The sequence below is a fragment of the Manis javanica genome, chromosome 7 (genome assembly GCF_040802235.1).
Source record: "Manis javanica isolate MJ-LG chromosome 7, MJ_LKY, whole genome shotgun sequence".
NCBI classification, from domain to species: Eukaryota; Metazoa; Chordata; class Mammalia; order Pholidota; family Manidae; genus Manis; species Manis javanica.
This window is the reverse complement of record NC_133162.1, coordinates 24,463,508-24,487,719: the sequence shown is the minus strand read 5'-3', so window position 1 is coordinate 24,487,719 and position 24,212 is coordinate 24,463,508. Positions and strand designations below refer to the sequence as shown.

The window sequence follows — 24,212 nt, the reverse complement described above, 5'->3', positions numbered from 1 at the left end:
CTCCTTCCCTGGCTTCTCTCCACACCTGCCAGGCTGGACAGCTCTCCCTTCCGTTCCTTCAGATTTCTCAAACTCATTCTCGCCTCTAAGTCCTTGCTCGTGCCCAGGGTTCCCACCAGGGTACCTGCCCACCCCTCTGCTCATCTCAATCGCTTCCATCCTCCAGGTCACATCTCCAGTCTCTCCCATCTTGATTAGGCCTGTCCCCTTTCTATTTGACCCCCACAGCCTGTGGATCACAACTCGCGTCCTGCCTTCTATGTGGCAGTGAGTCTCCGACAATATCCTGCTTTCTCAGTTGAACTGTGTGCTGCGTGGGGCCAGGGAGTTAGAGGAATGAAAACCTCAGGGAACTCCAGAAGAGCCCTCTGCAGGGAAGCAAAGGCTGCTGCCAACTGCTTTCTCTCTGTCCCTCTCTCTCTAGGGCTGGTGAGCAGGGCAGGCCCAGGACCAAGAGAGAGCCTGCTCTGCTCTAGGCCCTACTGGAGCATTCACCTTGGGCAAAGGTGAGGCATCAGAGGCCTGACAGACTCACTTTCTCTTCTCCACAGTGGCCCTCCTCACACCTGTGCCTTGATCCAGGGCTTGGAGGCAGCAAGAGACAGGTCCTGCCCACCCCTCACCTTGGGCAGGCAGCAGCCCCTCTGTGTGCTGCTTCATCTGTAAGAAGAGGAAGGTAGACTAACCTTGAGTAGACCAACATTTTATAGTAGCCAGTACTTACGCGTGGGATTTGATTGAAACCAACCTACTTTATTAAAAACAAAATTCATGCAAAGATAAACTAAGGGGTTAAGAGGCACACCCTGCAAAGGAACCCTTAACACAATTAAGAATCCCTTGTGACCAACAGTTTCCTGCTAGAAACCTCAGGAGGGTTCTCTTGGGGCAGACCCCCTCCCAGTCTATGGAACCTGCTGCTAGAAGCCTTCAGACAAAGTCCTGGTCACCTGGGAACCCCTCGAGCCTCAGCTCAGGATGGAACAGACTTCAGAGGAAAGGGGTTTAGATCAGAAGGACCGATTCAAATCCTGTGTCTACCTTGCTAGGTGATCTTGGGCAAGTTCCTTAATCTACCTTTCTTAGTCTATAAAACGGGGACAAGACCGCCTGCCTGGGTTGCTGTAAGGCTACCGGCAACTGTGAGATGGTACGTTCTCCACCTTCTCATCTGATTGAGAGGAGTCGCTCCTGGAGGACGGCAAACAGCAAACCAGTGGTCTCTCCTGTTTGAGAGCTGGACCTACAGTGCTCCTTCCTACACGTAATAAAAATAGCTTAACCCTTAGTGAGTGTTTACCATGCCAGCCACAGTGCTGGAATCAATACCTCATGTGTATTAACTCGTATTCAAGCCTCAAACAACTTGATGACGTGCTATCATTATTCCTATTTCATAAATGAGGAAACAGAGGCACAGGGAAGTTAAGGACTTGACTAAGACCACACCGCCGGCAGAGCTGGGACATGAAACTAGGCATTCTGCCTCCAGAGTCCGTGTTCTTAACTCTACAGGATACTGAGCAATGGCCAAGCCTAGGTCCCCTTTCCTCTTGGGCCAGGCCTAGGGCTCACAGAATGGAAATGAATGCTTCAAGTGGATCTTCTTACTCACAAATCGAAGATCAAACCAACTTCTCCCCTCTTTTCAGAACCTATCCATAATCAAAACAATTATAACAATGGCAGCAACTATTATCGGGAACTTGTTATGTGCCAGGCCCTTCTGCTACTTAGGTCCTTACATTTAATGAGGCAGGTGCTATTTTTATCCCCATTTTCCATATGGGGCCATGAAGGTCAGAAGTTGAGTAACTTGCCAGTTACAGAGCAAACACATGGCAGAGCCGGGGCTCAAACCCTGTCTGTCTGATGCCAAAACCTAAACTCTTAACTCCAAGCAACGTGCTGCACCGCCATGAAACTACAGTACCACCGACCTCATTAACTGTCCAGTGACGCGGACTTCGTGATCACTAACACAGAAGTCAGGCTGAACTCACCAATTTTCCAAGGAAAAGTACAAAGTAAACAGGATTTCGGGAGGAACATCAACACTTACCCAAAAAGAACAAACTTGGAACACTCTTGAGCAACCTCATTTACATTTAAACGAGCTGCAGCTCATCACAGGACTCCGGGTGGGATGGAGCATCAGACCTACCGCCGCCCAACAATCCCGTGGCCAGGATGATCCCACAGTATCCGTGGCCGCTTGCGCCCCCTCGTGGCGAAGTTCAGAACTCCCAGTCACGGGCCCTGGAGAAATGCTGCTTTCCTATGACTCTGAGAGCACCATTTGGTTTGTTCAGGTCTGAAGAGAACCCCCTGTTCTGGGGCCTGCTCAGCCCCCGCTGAGCTCCTGGAGCACTGCTCAGGATGCCGATCACAGCAACAGGCCCTTTCTGGGCCAGCCATGGCACAAAGCCCTTCACCTCCTTGAACCTTCTGGGTTCACTACCAGGTCACTGCTATGGGGACGTTGTCATCTTCAGATGTGACAGTTTTATACATCAACCTGGATAGGCAACAGTCCCCAGTTATTCAACCGCATGCCACTCCAGCTGTTACTGAGGAAGGTATTTTGCAGATCTGATAAAGTCCATAATTAGTTTACTTTGAGATTATCCCAGATACTCTTGGAGGGTAAGGGTCAATCGGCTGGAAGGGCATAAAGGCAGAGCTCTGGCTTCACTGAAGAAGGGGTTTCACCTGTGGACCAGGCACTGGCCTGCTCTTGGATTTCAGACTTGCCTAGCCAGCCCCCACAACTGCATATACGCCAATTCCTTGCAAGAAATCTCTTACTATATTGCTCCCACTGGTTCTGCTTCTCTAGCTGCACCCTGACCGAAACAACAGAACAGGTGCAGGGAGCTGCCTGAGGTCCCATGACCGGCCCGTTGTGGGGCTGAGAATGGGAGGCCAACCTGACCCTCCCCAGTACCCACACAACTCCCTTACAGCCCACAGCCTATCACCGAATTCCAGCCACAGCCGCACTGCTGCCAGGGTCCTCATCATCTCTTGCCTGTCTCCCCCTCATGTCCCTCTCCACTCACCCCAGTCAGAAACATCCTTCTGGGAGCCAAGTCAGATCAGCCAAGTCTGCTCATAACCTGTCAGGGCCTTTTCACCTCACAGTGAAAGTCAAAATCTTTTAGAGGCCTGCAAGGGCCTACATGTTCTGTGCCACTTCCCCCACCCCCAGCCGCATCTCTGCTCTCACCTCCTGCCACCTTGCCCTCCCCTATTTTCCATGCCAGCATCAGCCTCCCTGCCACGCCTCAGCAGGGGCAGGCCAGCATGCTCCCACCCCGCTGGCTATACCCTGGGCCTGACTGCTCTTCCTCAGGAAACACGTCACTTCCTGGCTTCCCGCTGTCTAACAGTACATTCTCGTATATACACTTCATCACCCTCAGCAGATTGCAAACTCCTCAAGGACAGAAAGGCACATTCCTATAAACTCATAATACCTTACACGGTACCTGGCATAGAGCTGGTGCTCAGTAAGGTCAGCTGAAGTATCTGGAATCCAAACAAGCCATGCTCGGTTCTGCTGTTCCACCTTTGTGCAAGTGTTGTCTCTTGGTTACCAAAGCCTCTTGCCCTCTGTCCCCAGCCAGAGAAATCCCTCCCCTTCCCAGATAACATCCCCTGATTTGAGGCTGCAGCGGCCTCTCTTTCCTGACCTGTGGTTCACTCACACATGCACACATTCTTCCATCCACCTGCCCATTCAACAAGCACAAAGGGATTTGCTACTAGTGTGGGTCTCTGCTCTCAAGATGGTGGGACACAGATAATAAACAAGACCCACAAGACAATTAGAGTGTGGTCAGTGACATACAGGGAAGAAGCAGGGTGACCTGAGGGAGCAGCCAGTGGAGGATGGGATGGCTTCTCTGAGGTGACAGTTAAGCAAAAATCTTAAGGAGCCAGCCCCATGAAAGATCAGGGAGTAGCACTCCGGGCAGAGGAAACAGCAAGTGCAAATGCCACTTGGACAGAACGGGCTTGATGTGCTTAAAGAATCTGGAGGGTAAGGGTCAAGGTGATGGCTTATGGTGCCTGGTGTGGCTGAGCAGAAGTTCCTGGGGATGGAGGGGAATATGTGTGTGTGGCGGGTGGGAAGCAGAAGAGGGGATGAGCCCAGGGCATGACAGCAGGCTGGGCCCAAAGCACAGAGGGCTCTGTAAGCGGGAATAAGGAGTTTACTCTGGGTGGGATGGGAAGTTCTTGGGGGAACGTAAGCAGGAAAACACATTATGATTTGTTTTGAAGAGCTCCCTCTAGCAGTGGTGTGGAGAACAGCAAGGGTGGAAGCCAACAGGCCAAGGAAGAAGACCGGGTCTTCCTGCAGAGGAACAGAGCGATTAAGGCTTTCGACTGACTGGATGAGGCCAACCCATATTACAGAGGATAATCTGCTTTAATCCAAGTCCAGTGATTTAAATGTTAATCTTATCCAAAAGAGACCTTGACAGAAATATCCAGAATAATGCTTCACCAAATATTTGGACACCATGGCCCAGCCAAGTTGGCACATAAAATTAACCATTACAAGGTGGATATGAATATTATCCCCGACTTATAGGAGAGAGAATAGGGCAGAGAGGGTAAGAAAACTGCCCAAGATCTTGGAGGAGAAAGGCCAGACTCAAGCTCCTGCTGTCTGGCTCCAGAGCTTGAACCATGACTCTAAGTGGCCAATATCATAAACACACCAATGTAAGCTAAATTTCTCCCTCCATCCCTTTCTTGGACTGACAGTGGGATGCAGAGGAAATGGGGTTTTTTTTCCCTGGGTGAAGCAGCCTGGGTGGGGCCCCGCCGTGTTTAGGAAGCAGCACAGAACCTGAGACTCAGAGACTGGGGATGGGGGGACCTGAGAGGTTATCTGGTCCAGGCTTTGACCTTATGGGGGGGAAACTGAGGCCCAGAGTGGAGAAGGGACTCGTCCAAGGTCCCAGGGCTTCAGACAGTATGGTGATGATGATGATGGACTATTTCACTTAATTTATTTTATCTTCTACATATGAGGTAGTTGTATCATCTTTGTTTTAAAGAAAATGAGGAAACTGAGGCAGAGGGTTTATGAAACTTACCTAAGGTCACAGAGCCAGAATATGAGCCCAGGTCCACCCCGTACATCTCTGAGGCCCAGGGCAAGTTTCTTGGGTAGGGGCTGTGAAAAAAAATTTCAGCTTTGCCCCTCCCCAGCTCTCCCTCCCGGGGCTCTGACAACAAGTGACAGGTGTGGCAATGCTCAATTCCTCAGGTCCGTAATACAGCCTGTACTCCTGCTCACAGAGGACATACTCTTCTGTACCACTGGGCGGACAGGCCGGAGACAGCTCTCCCCTGCACAACATGTGCACACACACATCTCATCCCACGCTAGACACACCCCAAACAGGTACACACTCACTCACGGACACACAACCCACGACCAGACAATCCCACCACGGCACACATACTCCATAAATACCCATGCACTCAAACAAGAAAACACCCACACAGGGACACACGCGCCACTACATACACACTGCCCTCCAATACATAAACCAGGAAACAACTTTCCTGGTCCCCAAACATAAGCACTTGCACACACAAAACATTCTTCCTCAGAAGCACCACACAATTATACTTATCCCAATTCACATCCTATCCATCACACAGGTGCACACATCTCTGACCCATTGGCCAAGGCACTTGGGCACATATATCTTCCTACAGGTGCCAATAACATGAGACACATCCCCAAGAGCGAGATCCCCAGATGGCTGCCCACCCTCGCAACTCACCACCCCCATAAATACCCGCCACACAGATGCTCCAGCCCGCCCTCTCCCCCACTGCACACCCTGCCCTAACTCCTAGGGACCGTCCTCCCCCAGTTAACTTCAGCCAGTCCACAGCCGGGCGTGTGCAGAGCCCCGCCTCCTCAACCCAGCGAGAAATTTTCTGACCCCAGGCGGCTGCGCCTTGAGCCCGGCGTCCGAGGTGCCCCGCCTCTCTGCCTGTCTCCACCCCCTTCGCAAACTCCGGTGGCCCTGGCACCTGTCAGGCCGATGCCAGGGCGGGTCGGCCCCTCCATCCCGGTCTGGTGCCACCACGCAGAGCCCCCACCCCCGCGGCAAGGGGAATGCGCTCAGAGTTGGGGGAGGAGGGGAAGGTCTGAGCTGCAGGCGTCAGAACCTCACTGCACTCTAGTACGACCCCCTTTGCAGTCCCGCCTCTCACCTTCCACAGAGAACCTTGGGTCTCCATTACCCTTCCATCACGGCCGCACCGCGGAAAGGACCCAGGAGAGGTCACGGCAGTGCTCGGCAATGGGCACCAAAGCCCGGGGGTGAAGGATCCGGCTGCCGACGTCGTCGGGGGGCTTAGGCCCTTCTCAAGACACCCCCGCACTCCGCAATCCCACGGGGGAGGGCCCGCGGGGCTCGGTGCGAGCGGAAGGAGTGAGTACCAGACAGCCCAGCGGGTGTGGACCGGGGAAGGGGGCAACTGCAGGGAGAAGCCCGGCCCCGCAGGACCGCAGGACCGCAGGGCGGGCAGGCAAGCGCAAGCCCCAGAAAGTCCTCCGCAGGACCGGGAATGCGCGAGCGGCGGCGGGAGGGAGGCCGGAGGGGGAGACGCCCGGAGGCGCCCTTACCTGATTTCCTCTTGGAGCTGCCGTAGTCCCTGAAAAAGAAGCAACAACAGACGGACATGGTTAGGGCCGGGCCGGGGCGCGAGGCGCCCACCCGGGGCTGCGCTGGGTCCCCGCCGCCGCTGCTCATGTGATGCCGGCGGCCGACGAGCCGCGCGCTCCGCAGCCGCACGCACTGCGCGCCGCGCCCGCCCGCGGGTCCCGCGCCTGCCGCCTCCGGGCGCGACCCGCCGCGAGCCTCGGGACCCCGCCCCGCCCGGCCCACGGGAGGGGCTCCTGGGCACTCCGTACCCTTTCCCAGGCACCTTCTCCGCCCCCGGCGGATGGGGCGGGCGAGGCAGGTGCTCGGGCACTTCCTGAGTAGGGAAATTGGGGCCCCGGAAGGGTAGGCACTAGAACCCAGGCCCTGCCCCACGCTGGGAGCCCGCTCCCAGCCCTGCAGTGCTTCCCCTCCCAGTCTTTTAAGTCACGACTGAAAGGTCACCTCCTTTACTATCTTCCTGGACATCCTTCCCCTCTCCTGTTCGCCTCCCCGTAATTGCAGATTTGTGTGACCCTTTGATGAGAGCATGCCCCTGCCCCAGACCCAAGGATCCATGAGGTCGCACTGTCACTTCTTTCCTCCCATGACATCCCCGGGGCCTGGTAGGTGATGGATAAATATTGGCTGTAGGATGAATGTACAACAGATAGGCCTTTCTCCTGAAAGGCCCAGGCTGTAACCTGGGGGTTCAGTAGGGGTGTGGGCACAGCACACTACAGGGACAACTGCAAGAACATTGAGCTTCTAAGTGAGCACTGGGTTGAAATCCAGTCACTTGGCAATACCTCAGTACCTCCTGGCCTCCACTTACCTGCCCTGGACTACCCCAGCCTGGAGCCTGCCCTGCCCTCCACTGAGGAACCACCCCAGACTCTGGATCAGGCTGTTTCCCAAACCCTGTCTCCATAATCCTCCTGCCCGTGCCCCTTCCATTCATTCACCAATCCTCAGGGAAGCCTCTCCGGTCTCTAAAATGCTGGAGGTTGTTAAGTGCTCCAAAGGGGCTGGTGCGGTTCTACCTGGAGACTAGAGGAAATGCCTTGTGTTTTCCTGGGGATCAAAAAAATAGCCAATTGCCAGGCTTTGGTTCATGGGGAAGGGAGTGGACTGCATGGAGACCCCCTGAGATTCCTACTCTGGAGGTATGGCCATAGCCTGGGCTTTTGGGGTGCTTGTTAAGCTCCAGGGTGATTTGCCTGCGCAGCCAAGGGCGAAGGGCTCCTCCTCTCCGAGGCTTCTGTGCTTCCTAAGGTTTGGGCTCAGACCCCAGTGAATCAAAATGCTGGGGCTGAGGCCCAGGGACCTGCATTTCTGATACCTTCCTCCTTCTCCCTCTGGCCCTCCTGCTTGAGAACCCCCTTAATATTACATACTTCTTTAATCCTCACATCCCTGCTAAGAGGAAGGTCCTAACATACCTTTACAAAGGAGGAAACAGGTTCAGCCACTGCCCAAGACTGCCCAACCTGGGGAAGGGTGGTGGTTTATAAGCGCACCTGCAAGAATGAAAACTGTAGGATGGATGGGGTGGAGGAGGACCTGCTCAACGAAGTTGCCTCCAAAAGGAGTTAGGAAGCTGCCCCCCTCCCCCTCCCTGGCAGTCCAGGGAGGCCTGAACAAGGGCATGCTCATTTTCCTGGGGCAGAGGGAGGCCAGGGATGGCTTAGCTGTGCCCCTTGAAGCTCAACTGTGGGGTGAAACACCAGTGAGAAAGAGGAGAGCATTACATGGTGGCTATGCCCTGCCCAGCCGACCGGCCACTCCCAAGGCAGGAACTTGTTTCTCAGGCTTTTTTGCAGAGTGAGGCCTGGGGAGGGCAGGGGTGGATGGCAGTGAGGATCTGCCCTCCCTTGCCCCACTATTTCCCCCCTTGGCTCTGCAGGAGAAGCCCTCTGGGCCTGGGACCACAGTGGCCCAACCACCATCCTATGGCTGCCAGTAGTACAGCCAGGGGATGGTTTCCTTGCAGTGATGGCCACCTTCTCCCCATTTGTGCAGCTGCAGCTGTGCAGGGTTCTTTTTGAGCTTGTCAACAGTCCCTGAGGGGAGGCAGGCAGGCCATTATCATGTGACTGGGGGGCACACTGAGGCTCAAGAGTGCGAGAGGAACACAACTCACAGGCACTGAGTGCCTGCCCTGTGACTGCCCAGTGAGGCTCAGCCTAGTCACTTAACAGGATCATCTCTGGAGCTGGTCAAAAATTCTGACATGGGGCCTCACCCCAACCTACTGCCCCGTTTGCATCTCTAACTAGCCAAGGCTGGGCCAGTGTTGGCTGAGAACTTTAGGCTCAGCACAGTAGGTAGGAGTGACAGGTAGGTAAGGAGTGGTGCCCAGGGACACTCCAGTCCTTGTACCATAATCTTCATCAGGACGCCAGCCACCCCTAACAAACATCTAAGCTTATTAGGAAAAATGTGCTTGCAGTGCCAAGGAAGCTTCCAGACAAGTACCTTGGCCTTCCTGTCCTTCAACCAGAGTAGGCCCTTCCCACCAAGGACTTCCAGCCCCACTGCAGGTGGTGTGGTCTCCTGGTTTTGCAGGTGAAAACAAAACTTAGAGAAGCTAGACTTAGTTCAAGGTCACACAGTGAGTAGGCAAGGTTGGAACTGGGCCCTGAAAATCCAAACCTTGCTCTTGTCTCAAGACAAATGCCCAAACACTGCCACGGGTGTAGAGGGTTGCAGGGGTAGAGGAGGGTGATACAAGGCTCTGGGGGCCTGAGAAGCACACAGGGTTAATGGAGTGAAGGCCAAGGTCCTGGCTGTGGGGGCAGCGAGTCTGGGACTGAATGGTGGGAATGGCAGGCATAGGAATCCTTCACACAGCATTTGGCCTCCAGCCGGACAGGCATAGTGCTAACAGGAAACCTCTTGGAGGTCTCCAGTTGGGCACCTTTTAGGAGAGCCATTTTGTATTTTTAGCAGCTGAATATGCTGAGCAGCAGTTTGGGTATCCAGTAGCTGGGACTCCCTCATCCGTCACCTTGCCAGGACATGTGGAGAAAAAGGCAGGGCTCCTCCACCTCTGGCATGCCCCCATCCCACTGCCCTGCCGTCAGTCCTGGCCTGGGCAGGACAGCAGGGCCCTCCATTGCGGTCCAGTTCCCTAACAACTCAGCATTCTCTCCCACCTCCCCTCCTTGCTCCAATTCATGCCCTAAGCTGGGGCTGACAGCCCCCACCCTGCTGGTAATTCCACTCCCCGTAGGTCACAGTCTAGCCTGCTTCCGACTTGCTGCTGAATCATTATCTCCCAGAGAGCCACAGGAAGGAGAAGGGGGGTGGGGGCGCGAGGGCTAGCATCTCCCTCTAGCGCTGCCAGAAGCTAATGTAATTGAAAAGGCCTCCCAGGCTGTGTCCTGACTTAGCTCATCAGGCCACTCAGCCTTCCCAGCTGGTCTGGGGAGACAGACTGAGACCTCAGGTACAGTGACAAACCATCCTACACAACCTGGGACGTGGGACTAGCAGGGCTCAAAGTGGGGAAGTCCTGGACAAACCAGGACAGCTGGTCACATGGTCCACAGATCTGGCCTGGTTGAGGGGGAGGACTGGGGCTCCTTCAACCCAGAACCACATGCCTCCCCCATTTAAACAGGTGCTCCTGAGGCCTCTCCCTCCCGCATGCAGGACAGAGAGGTCCTCTGCTGGCCTTGCCTCTGGGATGCTGCTGTCTGCCTAGTGAGGACGGGTTCTGGAAGCACAGACTCCACTTCAACTCTCCACTAGCTGGGTAGTTATCTTGAGCTACTCCCTCCACCTCTTGAACCTCCATTTCTCTATGAAGGTAGTAACTATTCCAACCCCTTACGATTTGGGGAAGGTGAAATAGTATGCATAAAGGGGCTTGCATAGTGCCGGGCACAGAAAATGCTCTATAAACTGCCTTTGTTATTCTTTCATACTTGGACCTGACCCCACTTGAGTTGCCATGCAAATGGCAAATGCCTGTTAAACTTGGACCCTGAAGAGCCCCTAAAACAAAACGAAGGGGCTGCCTCTCATGGACCTCACCAGGATGCTGGCAGCATAGCACCAAGTAGGGGAGATGCCAGCCCCATTGTCAGAGTTTTGGGCTTTTTCAGAGGAAACAAGCGCTTCTGTCTAGCATGTTCGCCTGGGAAAAGCCTGCTTCTATTACAGCTCATTTGGCACCATCATATTTTCAAGGCCACACCAACCCAATGGAGTTGGCATGCTCTGGGCTCGTTTTGGGGGATGCATTTAACTTCCCAAGGAATGGCCAACTCTCAGAGTCCCAAACCAAGAGATGGAAAAGGCTGTGCATTTTCAGGCTAATACCCCCCAGAAGGGTTAGGTTTTCTACCCCCCACCCCACCCCTTCATTTCTTTTGGTGAGACGCCTGCAGTCCTCCAGACTTCCTAGCGAAGGGGCTGGTGCTGAGATAGCCAAGAGGGAGAGACTGGAGGGAGGCTGTGGCAAAGGCCTTCAAGGATTCTCAGACATGCCTCCCCTCCCTCTTCCCTCTGCTGAAAATTCCCTGCGAGCATTCGTCCTTCAGCACACTGAGGTAGGCAAGGTGCTGGTAACCCATTTTCTGGATAAGGTGACTGAAGCCCTGAGGGCTTACGTGGCTTGCCCAGGCTCGTGAAGCTACACTGCCCTCCTGACACGGGCCCTCCCTACAAGGAGAGGATGCACAGACAGCACCAGCCGGCTCCTGGGGGGGATAAGGAGGCACCATCCTGCAGGCTGCTGTTCCCAGCATGAGAGGCAAAGCCAGAAGAGCTGCTAAGAGAAGGGAGCGAACAGGAAAGCCTGGTGCGCTGGGCCGGCCCTGTGCAAGGATGCCGGGCCCCTGCAGGTGGAATTCTGAATGCTCCGGGGCCATGCCCTCCGCTGTCTGCCATCCCCGCTCCCTCGCATCTTCAGTCCCATCAGAGTGCCCCGGCAGAGGAGGACATGCGCGTGGGCTTGCAGCCAATGTTCTCACCCTCCTGTCTGCTGGTTGACATTGGCTGCTCAGCCCAGGACGCCAGTCAGCAGAGCCTGCTGCTGCTGAGGACTGTTTGAGAGGCCCCCGCATTGCCGGATGGCTGGCTGAGAGTGCCCTTGGTGGCCATGTGGTCCGGGGTACATGGGTGGGTATCTAGAATAGGGGGGCTGGGGCTGAGGCAGCCCTGGCCAGGGAGTGCTGTGGAGCCCTTGAGGTGTGTAATGATGCTTTGGACTGCTATGATCAACCAATAAGCACTTTTCTGGCTCCTGCTGCAGGTCTGTGCAGGCACAGGGGCAATTGTGATATGCTCTCGCCTGCAAGTTTGAGATGAAGTCGGGGGAACAAAGCTACCCATCACAGTGAGAAACCTAACGTTCTGTGACATTCCAAGAGACCCAGGAGTGGTTACACTCCAGTGCAGAGCAGAGAGAGATCCCAGGGATGCACAGCATCCACGGTAGCTTCCTCAGCCTTGAGCTACGCCTTGAAAGATCAGGGCACTTGGATCTGCGGAGAGGGTGGAGAGGGACACGCTCCCGGAGTGCAAACAAGAAGCTCCAAATAGGAGTTAAACTGGGAAGGGTGGGTGAGCAGGTGGAGGGCAGGGCAGGGCCTGGCTGGGGGTAGAGGAATGTGACGTCCTACAAAATCCAGGTGTCACACACAGTCAGGGATTGATGTGGTCAGAGAGCAGCTGGGGGGAGATTTTTGTTAAGAGGTGAGGCAGGCAGCTGGGGGCAGGGCAGGAGAGAGGTTGTGACATGTCTGGCACTGATGTCAGCAGAGCCACGTTCTGTTCTGGGTCCGGCTCTGCCCCTCAGGGGCTGGTGGACCTAGGCAAGCCACTTAAACCAGTGCTTTTCAGATACGGGCTGCCACCCACAACTGAGTTCCGCAATCAGCTCAGAGTGTCCTAATAAGCATTTTAAAAAGACCGAATGATCAGGTCACCCATAGGAAGGGTCAATATTGTTTTGTGGAATTGTTTCAGATGTCTTCCTACCTACCTACCTACCTGTTTGCCTGTACTGAGTTGTGATGTGAAATTTCTTACCATGACAGAAAAGTTTTAAGGATGCTGACCAGTTCTCAGAATGGCAGTGTCCCCATCCCTGACATGCGGCTACTCTGAGCGCCCTCACAAGCTGTTCATTCTCTGAATGGTACAGTGAGAAACAGCATGTTGGATCCAGAAGCCAGCTGAGGGGGCTTCAGGTCAGCTGAGGTCTGGAGAACGTTCGGAGACTTTTCCACCCCACTTTGTCCCTAGCTGGGGTTTTTTTCTGGCTTTCAAGAGAGCCTTTGCATGAATGGTCTCAAGGGGCAGCGACCTCCAGGAAAGACAGACGGAGGGCCATGAATGCTGCTCTTTGCCCCCATTTGTCCCGATCTAAATTGTGGCACTGAGGGCCCTTGTGTCCAAAAAGAATCCGTCCTTTCTCCACAGGGGCTGTGTTTTCCAGGGTTCTGAGAATGGGTCCTATTGTGGCCATGCGGACAGTCCAGAGAGGCCAGAATTCCTGCCCCGGGTGAAAAAGCTGAATTCCTGGGGAGGGACGGGGTCTTAGGCAGCCCGTAGGCCGAGACTCAGAGAGGTGGATGCCAGGGCCACAGACCCCAGAAGCCTCCCAGGCACTGTGCTTGTCTCCTGAGCACACCAGACGGTCTCTGCTGCTGTTCCAGCCACAGCAAAAAGACAAAGTGCTGTCCGTCTATCTCTGGCTGGACTCATCACTCTGGGCAAAGGCCCTGAGTACGGCTCCAACTGGGAGGTGCTCCACTGTGTGCAGACCCCAGATCACAGGTGGGCTTCAGCCTGGTTCAGCCAATTTACAGCTTTGTGACAGGCAAGTTCTTCTCCTTTCTGTGCCTTCAGTTGTCAAAGAGGGATACAAATATCCCCCTTTCCTCCTGTTGTGGGAATTACCTGGGATAATGGGCAAAGCCCCTGGAACAGCCTCTGGCATGTGGAGAGGAGCCCAGCTAACAGCCGGGGCTCACAAGGGGCTCTGGGTTTGGGGTGTGGATGGCAGCCAGTATACAGGAGGGCTGATGGCCCGCCTTTGTGGGTATGGACTTGGTGGGTATGGACTTCCTAAGAATCTGGCTCCATCACCCTGGGTGCCACCTCAGGACCAGGAAAACTAACAGGCCTGGGTTCTTGCTCCTGCATTCCAAGGAGTGCCACCCAGATGGTGCCTGACAAGCAGCCCTGGAGGAAAGGGAGGGTGGGATGGGGACTGGGGACGGGGGAGCACAAAGCTGGTTGCCTATGGGGGGAACAGGCTGCTCTGCCTGCAGCCACTGAGTGCCGTGAGCTTCCCACAGGTTCCCAAGCTCTGCTCTCCACTCCACCATCTGCACCCAGCCACGGGGGCTCCTGAACTTCTGGGGACTGCACGCCCGACCTGGGGAACGATGGAAGGGACGGCAACAAAACGCGGTGGTGGGGTCTGACTGTGACGTCTTCTGAGAGAGGGGCAAGGAGGGGGTTCTGTGTTGGGACGCCTTCCCTGTCTCTTTCGGAGCGCATGTATCTGTCCATCCACCCGTCCGTGTCTTCACTGAGGGGTGCTGTAGACCTTCACCAAGGGGGGCCTTGTGTCTGAGCAGAAGAGGAGAAAACAGTTCTGCCCTCACAAAGCACCCTGTCTAGCTGGAGAGAGACGAAAAACACTCAGGAAGAGAAAACATAGGATTCGCTTTTGGGATCAGGTGCCCCACAGCCTAGTAAAAAGGATATGTTGTATAGAATTCCCAGGAGAGGGAGGTTGGAGGGCTCTGGGAGGCTGGGGTGCGCTGCCCAGAAGAGGTACTTGAGGTGCCCTTGAAGATGACTTTAGAAGGAGCAGGAGCAGGCAGGCCGATTTGGGGCAGGAATGGAGGTGTTAGCATGTGTGTGTGCATGTGTGAGCATGCTAGGAGCACAGGGCAAGGCCTCGGAGGAGCTCTGTGCCTCAGAGGCAGGACATGCCACCGGAGCCGGACTCAAGTGAAGAAAAATGGCTCCGATTTTAGAAGGAAACCCAGCGGTGATGTTTGCAACAGAAGACTTTCCCCTGAAAAGTGGCAGCACAGGCTCTGGGATGAGAATCGGGTTCTCATCTGGTTCTGGTTTTTCCTATTTAGATGACAGGATGGGGACTCGTTTCAGAGGAAACGGAAGACTCCTGCGCTCCCCGAGCTGCAGTGGCCACCTGCAGAGGCGCCTGATCTGTGTGTGCGTGACAGACACGCACCAGGGCCCCACTTCTGCGCAGACCTCCAGGTTGCTCCTGGGCTGTGGTGCCCTCACTCCCCAACCGTGGACACATTTCCAGCTGGGCCTAGAAGCACAACCGTGCTGGTTCCTGCCGTGGCCTCTGTGGGAACAAGCGTGCAGAGGAGGGCGCCAAGCTTCTCCCAGGCACCAGCTCACCTGCACTGCCTGGGCGGGCCTGGGCTCTTGGAGCCAGAGAACGCTGCATCTCCCAGACTTTCCTGAACCCCACATCACAAATGCACAAGCAAGGAGCACCCACACATGACAGGCCCCTTCACATCTGCTTTACATTGCCTGAGATAGGTGCTTTAGGTCCTTGCTTACAGACAAGGCTCTGACAGGTTAAGTGATTTGCCTGGCACCACCCAGCCAGCAGTGGGGTAGCAGGGCTGCCAACTCAGGGCTGTCTGTGCTGCTGGCCACTGCATGCACCCTCCTGCCTTCTCTAGTATTTTACAACCTTCTAAGGCCCAGGGAGGGGCATCTGCTCGAGAAAGACCACTCTGGTTCTGACCCCAATGGCACTGAGGGTCCTAATTTGGTCCCCACACCTAGTAGTGCTCAGAATCCTGCAGGCCTCCATGAAAGCCCCTTCCCCCACCTGCCTGCCCCTACTCAGAAACCACTCTGAGCTCAGGTCCTCTCCTGTCTGTCTCTGAACCCTCCCTCAGCATCCAAGTGCAGGTGGTGGCCCAGCTCCCCCAGGCAGCGTCCCCTGCACACCTCTGGATCCTCTCCAAGGTCCCCCTGCCCTCTGGGTCTGAGTATCTCCACTGGGCCTGCATGACCATCTGGTACTCAACGACTGTGCCTGGTGCACTGGGCAGCCTTGCCCCCCTGGGAACAGGACACCGGGCACCAGCCCTTCACGCAGGCTTTTCTGACAGCTTTAACCAGCACTGACCTCAGGCCTTGAGCATCCTGGCAATCACAGTCCAGTCTCCACACTCTCCTTCAAAGGGCCTCGGCCTGGAGCCACCAGGCTGAGGTAGGTGCTTCCCACTCTTTCCCTGCTGTCAGTCAACACGCATTTGCATTCGCTGAGCACGTGTTGTGCCAGGACCTGGGGTCACAGCACTGAGTACTCTGCCCTGGGGAGGGCAATAAGCAACAAATAGAGCAAACTGATAAACTGGGTCAAGAGCTGTGAAGTAAAAGGGAAAGGTTGCTGAGATGGGGACAGACAGGAGGGCTCTCTGACTCCAGGAAGGGACTAGCAGTTACCAAAGGGGAGGGGTGTGTGAGGGCGGGTGGGGAGGGAGAAGGGGACTGAGGGGTATTGTTTAGTACACATGGTGTGGGGGATCACCGGGGAGAACAGTGTAGCACAGAGAAGGCACACAGTGGACCTGTGGCATCTTGCTGCACTGATGGACAGTGACTGCATTGGGGTATGGGCGGGGACTTGATAATATGGGTAAATGAAGTAACCACATTGTTTTTTCATGTGAAACCTTCATAAGAGCCTGTATCAATCATACCTTAATTAACAAAACAACAACAAAACAAACAAACAAAAAGAAGGGCTCTCTGAGGAGGTGAGGGGCAGATGGAGGCGGGGAGGGGCCCCAGGCCACAGGGAAGCTCTTGGGAGGCCTCCCGCCCACAGGGGGACGCTGGGCCTGTTAGCCCAGGCCTTTTGGGAAGCTCCCTTTGGCTGCTATCGGGAGGTGGGCTGGAGGCGGTGGAAGAGGAGCAGGAGAGCTGGAGGAAGGAACAGCAGCAGGAGCACAGATGCCTCAGCAGCCCTGCGCGGGAGCCCGACGCTCTGGCTGGCTCCCAGCCTTCCCCGTGGGTGAGGCCCCCGCTGGCCGCAGGGCAGCTGGTCCATAAGGCACTGCTTCTGGCTCCTTCCCTCCTCTGCCTTACTTCACTTCCTCACTGGTGTCTTCTGGTATCACTTCCCACCTGGTGTCTCCTGACCTGCCCAACAGGATCCTCACAACCTGTAGGACCCAAAAGAGTGCCCAGTACACAGTGAGGCTTTATGCAGACATGCCAGATGTGGGCCAGAGTGGAGACAACTCCTGTCCTGTCCTCTGTCTCCCAAGGCAGCTGCCTGCAGCACTGCAGGTCCACGGGTTTCTGACCTTCAGGCTCAGAGGTGCCCTCTAGGTAGGGTAGGGGGTGGGGTGCTCCCAGCTACGAGCCTTAAATTCTCTTGGCAGGCTTGGCCTTCTCTAATCAGGAGGCTTCCTCTGAGTGATTAAGTCAGACCTGCCCACAGCCCAGCTCCCACTCCCCAGTCGTTCAGGGCAGCAGCCCCACTCCATGTCCATCAGCCAGGCTCCAATTCAAGTCTCCACAAGGGTTCGGCTCAGGCCCCCAGGTGCCCTTGTCCACACCAGCATTCAGGATGCTCTGGAAATTGTCTGGGAAACTTTCCAAGAGCTGGAAAAAGCACAGGACTCTGAGTCCAAAAACTTGGTGCTAGTCCAGTTTCTTGGGGTAACCTCAGGCAAATCATTCCCCTGCCCCGGGCTGCAGAGCCCATCGGTGCACATGGGGGCTGTGCTAGAGGATGTCTGGGGAGCATTGGGCTGTGAAGGCTGGGATGGGGCAACCTTCTCCTCCACCCTCTCCTCTCTGTGGATGCTGCTGGGAGGGGACAGGGTGCTCTGATAGCAAGTGCCACAAACTACAAACCCATGTAGTGGCCGAACTGAGTGGCCAGGGCTCTGTGGGTACTGGTGAGCCAGGCTTCTGGCTTCTCCTCCAGTAATACCAGCCCCTCACCAATAGCAATAGTAATAATAGGTTCCATTTATTATGAGTACATGAATGTGCAGTGTGCTAAATGCTTGGTGAGCTGTACTGAGGGGGCAGGATAGGTAAGAGCCAGGCTCTGCTGCTGGACTGCCTGGGTTTTAGCCATCTCTGCCACTTACCAGCTTTTCAAGCCATGTGACCTCTCTATACCTCAATGGGTTTATCTGGAACCTGGGGAAAATAACTGTACCCACTTCATGGGTAGATACAAGAACTAAATGAGCTAAACCATGTCAGCTGCTTTCTGCTAAACACCTGGGATGCGTGGAACTTGCCCTGCTGGAAAGTTGGGCATCTGTGGGCTTGGCCCCTAGACCTGTTGCCTGTGCCCACTGGCCTTCTAGGATACTCCGGGGGAAAGAAGCCACTGAATGTGTGGTGAGGCTCACCTGCAGAGCCAAACCGTGTATGTACTTCCTGGGGGAGGGGATGAAGGTCAAGGTGGGCACCCAGGGGGCCACTGGAATCAAAGGGCAAGGAAGGTGCTCACTGATATGGGTACCCCTGCCCCTCGCCCTGGGCTCCCACTCAACAGCCGGTCCACCTCAGAGCCTCAGAAGAAGGCCAAGCAGGCCTGGCTCCTGGGCTATTGAGCAATTTGTGCAAAGGCCAAAGAAGCTGGAACTGCTAGAAGGTCTAAAAATCAGAGCGGCACATGGGTGGGGACAGAACTCAGCCCTGGAGCATACGTTTCCTCTTCCCAGGCAGGAGCAGAGGTAAGGGATGTGAATAAGGCTCCGAAATCCTGGAGTTGGCAAAGAAGTAAAAGACTTCCTTTGGCATCTCTGTAGGGTTATGGAAAAATTCTCAAACTGGATTGCGGTGACGGCCACATGACTCTAAATTCACTAATAATTGGATTGATTATACATTTAAAAAGAGTGAATATTGTATTATGAAAATGACTCCAGATAAGGCCATTTGAAAAAATCTCCCTCCTGCCCTAAGCACTGGGACGGGCCTCACCCAGCCAGTCTGAACGTCAGCCTGTGTCTTGGACCGGGGATGGGGGAGCCACATTGATTCAGGATTCCTCATGTGACAAATGGGCCTTACAAAAGTGGGCAGAGGGCTTAAGATTTGGTGTGGGGTTGGGCCCAAGGCCAAAGTCAGGTCTCAGTCTGGTTCAAGAAGGGAGACCTGCTTTTCTGGATGCTTCCAGAACCATCCTTACTGTGTTTGTCCTGAAAGGGGGCAGGGAAGCACCCCTCCTCAGACCCGGGGAGTCCCTGAGGTTGGGAGAGGGTCTCAGTGATCGCACCCTTGCACTGGGGCTCCTGAACCTTGCACTTTCTCAGGGATGTGGCCTGGTGAGATGTCTGGGTTCCTCTTAAAGAGTTTTCACATTTGAAAAGTGCCCTCAACTGTACCTTTGGTTGCCCCCTACCCCATGACCACATTCTGGGCCAATTTTCCATCCTGTGGTCAGATGAAGGGTCCCATCGTGCAGTTTGGAGCTAGGCCCCCTGGCCATGGCCCCTGTGCTTCTCTCCATCACACCCCTGTGTGGTCAGCTGGGCTGCAGACCTGGAGGTGGAGGAATTTGAACCCAGCCTCTGACACTAACTGAGAGGTAATGGAACCAATCTAACCTTACTTTCCTTATCTACATAAGGGGGCATGAACCGCACGGGATTATACTCGATGGTTCAACAAGATATGCTCAAGGGTCCAGCACAGCTTTCAGCAGTAAGTCCAGTCACTCCGCAGGCACCCACAGGATGCTGGCAGCTGTAATACCCAATGTCGCCACAAGGTGGAGCCAGATACACAGACCCATGAATAGGGCACTTGAAGCGATCCAGTTATAGAGGTGCCCAAATTCCAATCAATCTATCCTAAGACCCAACTAACAGGGCCCGTGGACAGAGGGGCACATGTTCTCCAGAATGCATGTGACTGTTAGAATGTCTTCCATTCCCACAGCCATCAGAGTCCCCACTCCAAACCTTGGTTGTTATACGCTTGGACTACTGTAATAGCCAGCTGGTCCTGATTAGGACCACAGAATGTCAGAGCCAGAAGCGGCCCCAGGCACCCTCACATTCTGCCCCCTCACCTGATGTTGACTGTAGACAGGGTTAACAACTGTCTGACACACCCGCTGGACACTGGATGCCCCAGGCCCGTCTCCTCTGGTCCAGCCCAAGCCAACACTCTCACTCTCCAGGAAGACTGAATTTCTCTCAATTCCTTGAACACCTCTGCAGTCTCAGGGACTCTCTCCGACCAAATGCCCTTCCCTCCCACTGCTCTTCAGCAGCTGGCTGCAGCCCCTCTCTCAGTGGAACGCCAGCTCTTTACGGAAGTCTCCCCGACCTGCTCACCAGGCTGTCCAGTGCTGTGCTGGTCCAGCACCTGTACAATCCATTTCATTTCTGTCTCCATTGGATTGGCAGCTGTTATAAACTCCATTTTACAGGTGAAAAAACTGAGGCCTTGGGAGTTTTAATATTTCCCAGGCCACACCGTTGGAGGGGGAGGAGGCGGTGCCAGCCAGAGCCTGGGCTGCTCCCTCTGGCGCTCTGCTCCTCCCACAGCAGCGATCCCGGCCCTGCCTGTACCTCCTGTCTCTTCCCTCAGATCTGCAAGTTCCCACATGCAGGGCTGAGCCACGTCCACTCCTGTGGCTCTGTGACCAAGGAAGACGATCAAAAGTGTGTGAATGAACAAGTGCCTCCCACCTGGACGCCAACAGAGGAAGCCCTAGTCTAGAAGGCCAAAGATCTGGGTTCAAGGTTCAGCTCTGCCATGGGCTCCCAGTGGAGGAGCAGCTACAAGGGACTGGTTACAGTGGAGGGGTGGTAATGACGAGGCCAGGGAAACTAAGATTCCCCTTGAACATGACGTAAGAGCAAAGCAGGCCTCAGGCTCTGTGGGGGGCTCACCCCTCCAGCTGGAGGCTCCAAAGAGTCCTGTGACCTTGGGAGCAAGGGAGTGGGCACATGGGGGCCTCAGGCACATGCATACCAGGGCCACCCTCCTGGGGCTGCAGGTTCAGGGAAACAGCACAAACCTGAGAAATAATGGCCCTGGGCCCACCCTCCCCATCCCCCTGTATCAGGATACCTTTCCCCACTCTCCTTTCTGCCCCTGCTGGAGAGAGCTGAAAATCCTGTGCCAGACCTGAAGACAGAGTAAAACACTCTCTCCCTAGATGCAGCCCTCACAGGCCCTCGCTGTGAGCTGGGTGGTCCAGAGTCGGCTGCCCTCCAGCCTGCCCACCCAGCACGACAAACCAGCCCTCAGAAGTTCCTGGTCCCCAGAGCCAATGCCCCTTTCAAGTGGGATGACCTAGCTTCCTGCAGGCACCTTCCTCCCACTTGTCCCCCCAGGGGGGCCATGGCAGCAGATGGGAGGGGCCTTCTTACATGAAGTCCTGTGTTTCTCAGGTCCCCAGCCCTCTGAGACCCACAGCCCCTAGCTCCAGCTGGCTCTTGTGCACACCAGCCTAAAGAGGCTATTTGTGCAGCTGCCAATGGCAGAGGGGCAGTGGCAGGGCCTGCTGGACGCAGAAAGCTGTCCTGCTGATGAGGGTCTAACCAGGACTCAGCAAAGCATGGGGTGTGGGGGTAGGGCAGGAATATGATGTCTCAGAGTTCCCAATAGCCAGCAGGGTGTCTGGTTGTGGAGGGGGCAGCTTCATACAATGTCAGCACAACCCTGATGAGAAAGGGCAAAGCCGAGGGCTCAGAAAGACTTGGCCCAGCTCCTGTCATCAACTCAAGGTCACCCTGCCATCAGTGGGAAAGCCTGGATTCTAAGCCAAGACATCAGGAGTCAGACACAAGCAACAAATCAGACCAGACACAAGCAGAGCAGGCCTGACCTGGAATCTAGAATCTGACCAGGCTCAAGGACATGGGGCTCCTGGAGTAGACTCCCCAAATTTTCAGCCATCCTGGCTGCACCGCCACACACTCTCCATTTTCCTACTGGGTCCCCCAGGCAGGGCTAGCAAAGTCCCTTCTGTCCTCCTGGACTCCGCTTTCCCCAGGGGAGGGTACCATAGCCTTGACCCTTTGCAAAATATAAATAGGAAGGAAGGCTGGGGAAGCCTTGCAGAGGGGAACCTTTTCTTGGGTCTGCCCTCGTGCCCACCCCAGCCCAAAGCAGCTGCCTATCTCTTCCCTGGTCCTCGGGCCCTGGAAGCCTGGCTCAGTGGCCTCCAAGTCTGCCCCTCAGCCCCCTTGCCCAGGCCCCAGCCCAAACCCGGTACTCTGCCTGGGTCAGACCTCCTAACAGAACAGCTTCCCTTTCTCGCTGGCCTTCCCAGGCGTCCCACAGATACAGCAGGTGACAGGGGCGTCGTGGGTGGACTCCGGGCCAGCAGGCGGCTGGGCCTCAGTCTAAGGCAGGGATGGTTCTGACCTGGCCATGGGCCCAGGCACCCACCCAGGTCCCTCCAAACATTGGGCCATTGTTCTAGGCTGTAACAGAGGGTGGCTCTGTGGCTCTAGGGCTGGAGAACAAAAACCTGTTTAGCAAGGCTCTGCTCCTCCCATGAAATTTCAAGAATTTAACCAGGATCCTGGCTGGTCTCTGAGGGAAGAAATGAGCTGAGGGGACGGGCCCAGGCTGAGAAGCAAGAGGGGGCGTCAGGGAGCTGGAAACCAGCAGCCTGCTAGGCACCCACTGTGTGCCAGTGCTGTTGGGTCAAAGGCAGCCCTTCTGGCCTTGGGCTCCCAGGCCAGGGGGCGCGTGGCAAGTCCACAAGCAGGATGGTCCCGTGTAATGGGAGGAGGCACACCAGCCCAGCCCAGGCCTCTGTTCTCCCTCTGTGACACGGAGGTCAAAGTGCATGTGTGTATACACATGGGAGCAGATGGTCAACAACGGTCAGGTGGCAAACAGAGACTGTGACCCCTCCTGTGCTGTGACTGCCCCATGTGGGGGGGTGACACATGCCCCCTGCTGCTGGGCCTCTCCCCAGGGCTGCCATGGTGATGACACCACATGCCAGTGTGTCCAGGCACTTTGCGTGCTCAGAGGTGTCACGGTTCCAGCGACCCCGGGGGGCCGGCACTACTGCTGCTCCCACTCTGAGGCACAGAGAAACAAGGGGCAGGCTGGCCTCTGGGCCCAGACCGCCTGACCACAGAGGGTCACAAGTGCTCTTTACTCTGTGTCCATGACAGTGGGCAGTTCCATTCATAAGCTTGCTAAATGGCCCTGACTTTGTTTTGGCTCAACGCTGACCAGGTGCCAGGCCCAGAGGGGACAGAGATATGGGCCGCAGTGCAGGGAGGCCCATGAGCAGGCCTAGGTGAATGCGGTGCTACTTCCACGGCAGCCAAGCCATGGGCTTTCAGGGGGCCTTGCTGGGAAGTCTGAGGGCTTAGTAGGATGCAGTCCCGGGGCAGGTGAAGAGAGGGGCTGGGAGAGGCTCCAGCAGGAGGGAACAGCAGGGCATGGGCTTGGAGGCTGGTGGGCCAGGACGCTGAAGAGATGGAAAGGCAGATCACAGGCCCCTGGGGGCCTTCCAGGGCTGCCCCTGAGAGCCAGACCCTTCCCCAGCAGGAACGGGTATCTTCCTGCGGGCTGTGGACAGGGCCCTCTGAGAGCCTTCAACTGGAGGCAAATTTAAACTTGAATAAAAGAGGCACCCATGGGTCATGCGATTAACTAGGTTGTGAGTCCTGCCAGGCCTGCCTTACTCATGTCTGCCATCACTGATTCCACTTGGGAATGAGAGCAGAGGGACTCCCTGCCTGGGGGTCTCCTGCACCTGTGGAAGCCAGGTCAGTGGGTGCCAGGGGATGCCAGTTGAGCTGGATGATGCCAGGGGATGCAGGCAGATGCTGGATGATGCCAGGGGATGCCGGAGCATGCAGGGGGATGCCAGGGGATGCCGGGGGATGCTGGCTTCCTGCCCTGGCGGGGCTCTGGTTGGGCTCTTCAACACAGCAAAGCTAGGCAGAGTTGAGACAGCATGTGTGGCCCCAGGACATGCACCAGACAGCCACGTGCACAGCTGGTGGTCACCTTGGCAGCTGCAGGGGTGCTTCCCTGGGGCTGGGCCATTCGGTAGCCATTGTTAACACTCAGGACTGCCCTGGGTTGTCCTGCACTGAATTCCCTCAACCTCCAGTGGTGTGTCTTTCTCCGCCTCCTTCAGGATTTGGTGACCAAGGCCCTCTTCCTACCCCAAGCCAGACACTTGGCTGCCCCAGAATCCACAGGACAAGCTAACAAGCCTCATCATCAGCTTCTCTTGCTGCCTCCTGCCCACTGACCCCTCATTACCATGGGGCAATGGGCTGGGCTTGGGGGAGCCATGCTCGGCTTACACAGAAGGCTAGGAAGGCGTGGCCCTCTGTCTGAGGAAGGTGGACCTATTTAAAGCCTGCCTCCCACTTCCTGGCTGTGTGGCCTGGGGCAAGCCATGTATGGCTCAGGCCTTTGTTTCCCCATCTGCTAAAAAGGCATAATGAAACCAACTGCAGGGGTGGCCTAAGCGTGAAACAATAGAGTATAACTATAACTTGGAGTACAAAGCAGCTGCCATCTTCC

At 55.7% G+C, this 24,212-nt stretch overlaps 1 protein-coding gene across 7 annotated transcripts in view; it reads right to left on the bottom strand.

Moving 5' to 3' along the window:
- The window catches only part of SH3PXD2A (SH3 and PX domains 2A), a 221,233-nt gene that overhangs the window by 69,212 nt on the left and 127,809 nt on the right, over positions 1–24,212 (bottom strand). For 5 of the 7 annotated variants that reach the window (XM_037001249.2, XM_037001247.2, XM_037001248.2 and 2 more), the window contains one exon: positions 6,665–6,693. The exons of 1 other annotated variant lie outside the window; for it this stretch is intronic. In XM_037001249.2, the coding sequence (XP_036857144.2) occupies positions 6,665–6,693 (29 nt within the window). Of the gene's footprint in view, positions 1–6,664; positions 6,738–24,212 lie in introns of those variants that run through there. One more of the 7 variants, XM_073240482.1, reaches the window with a different exon arrangement.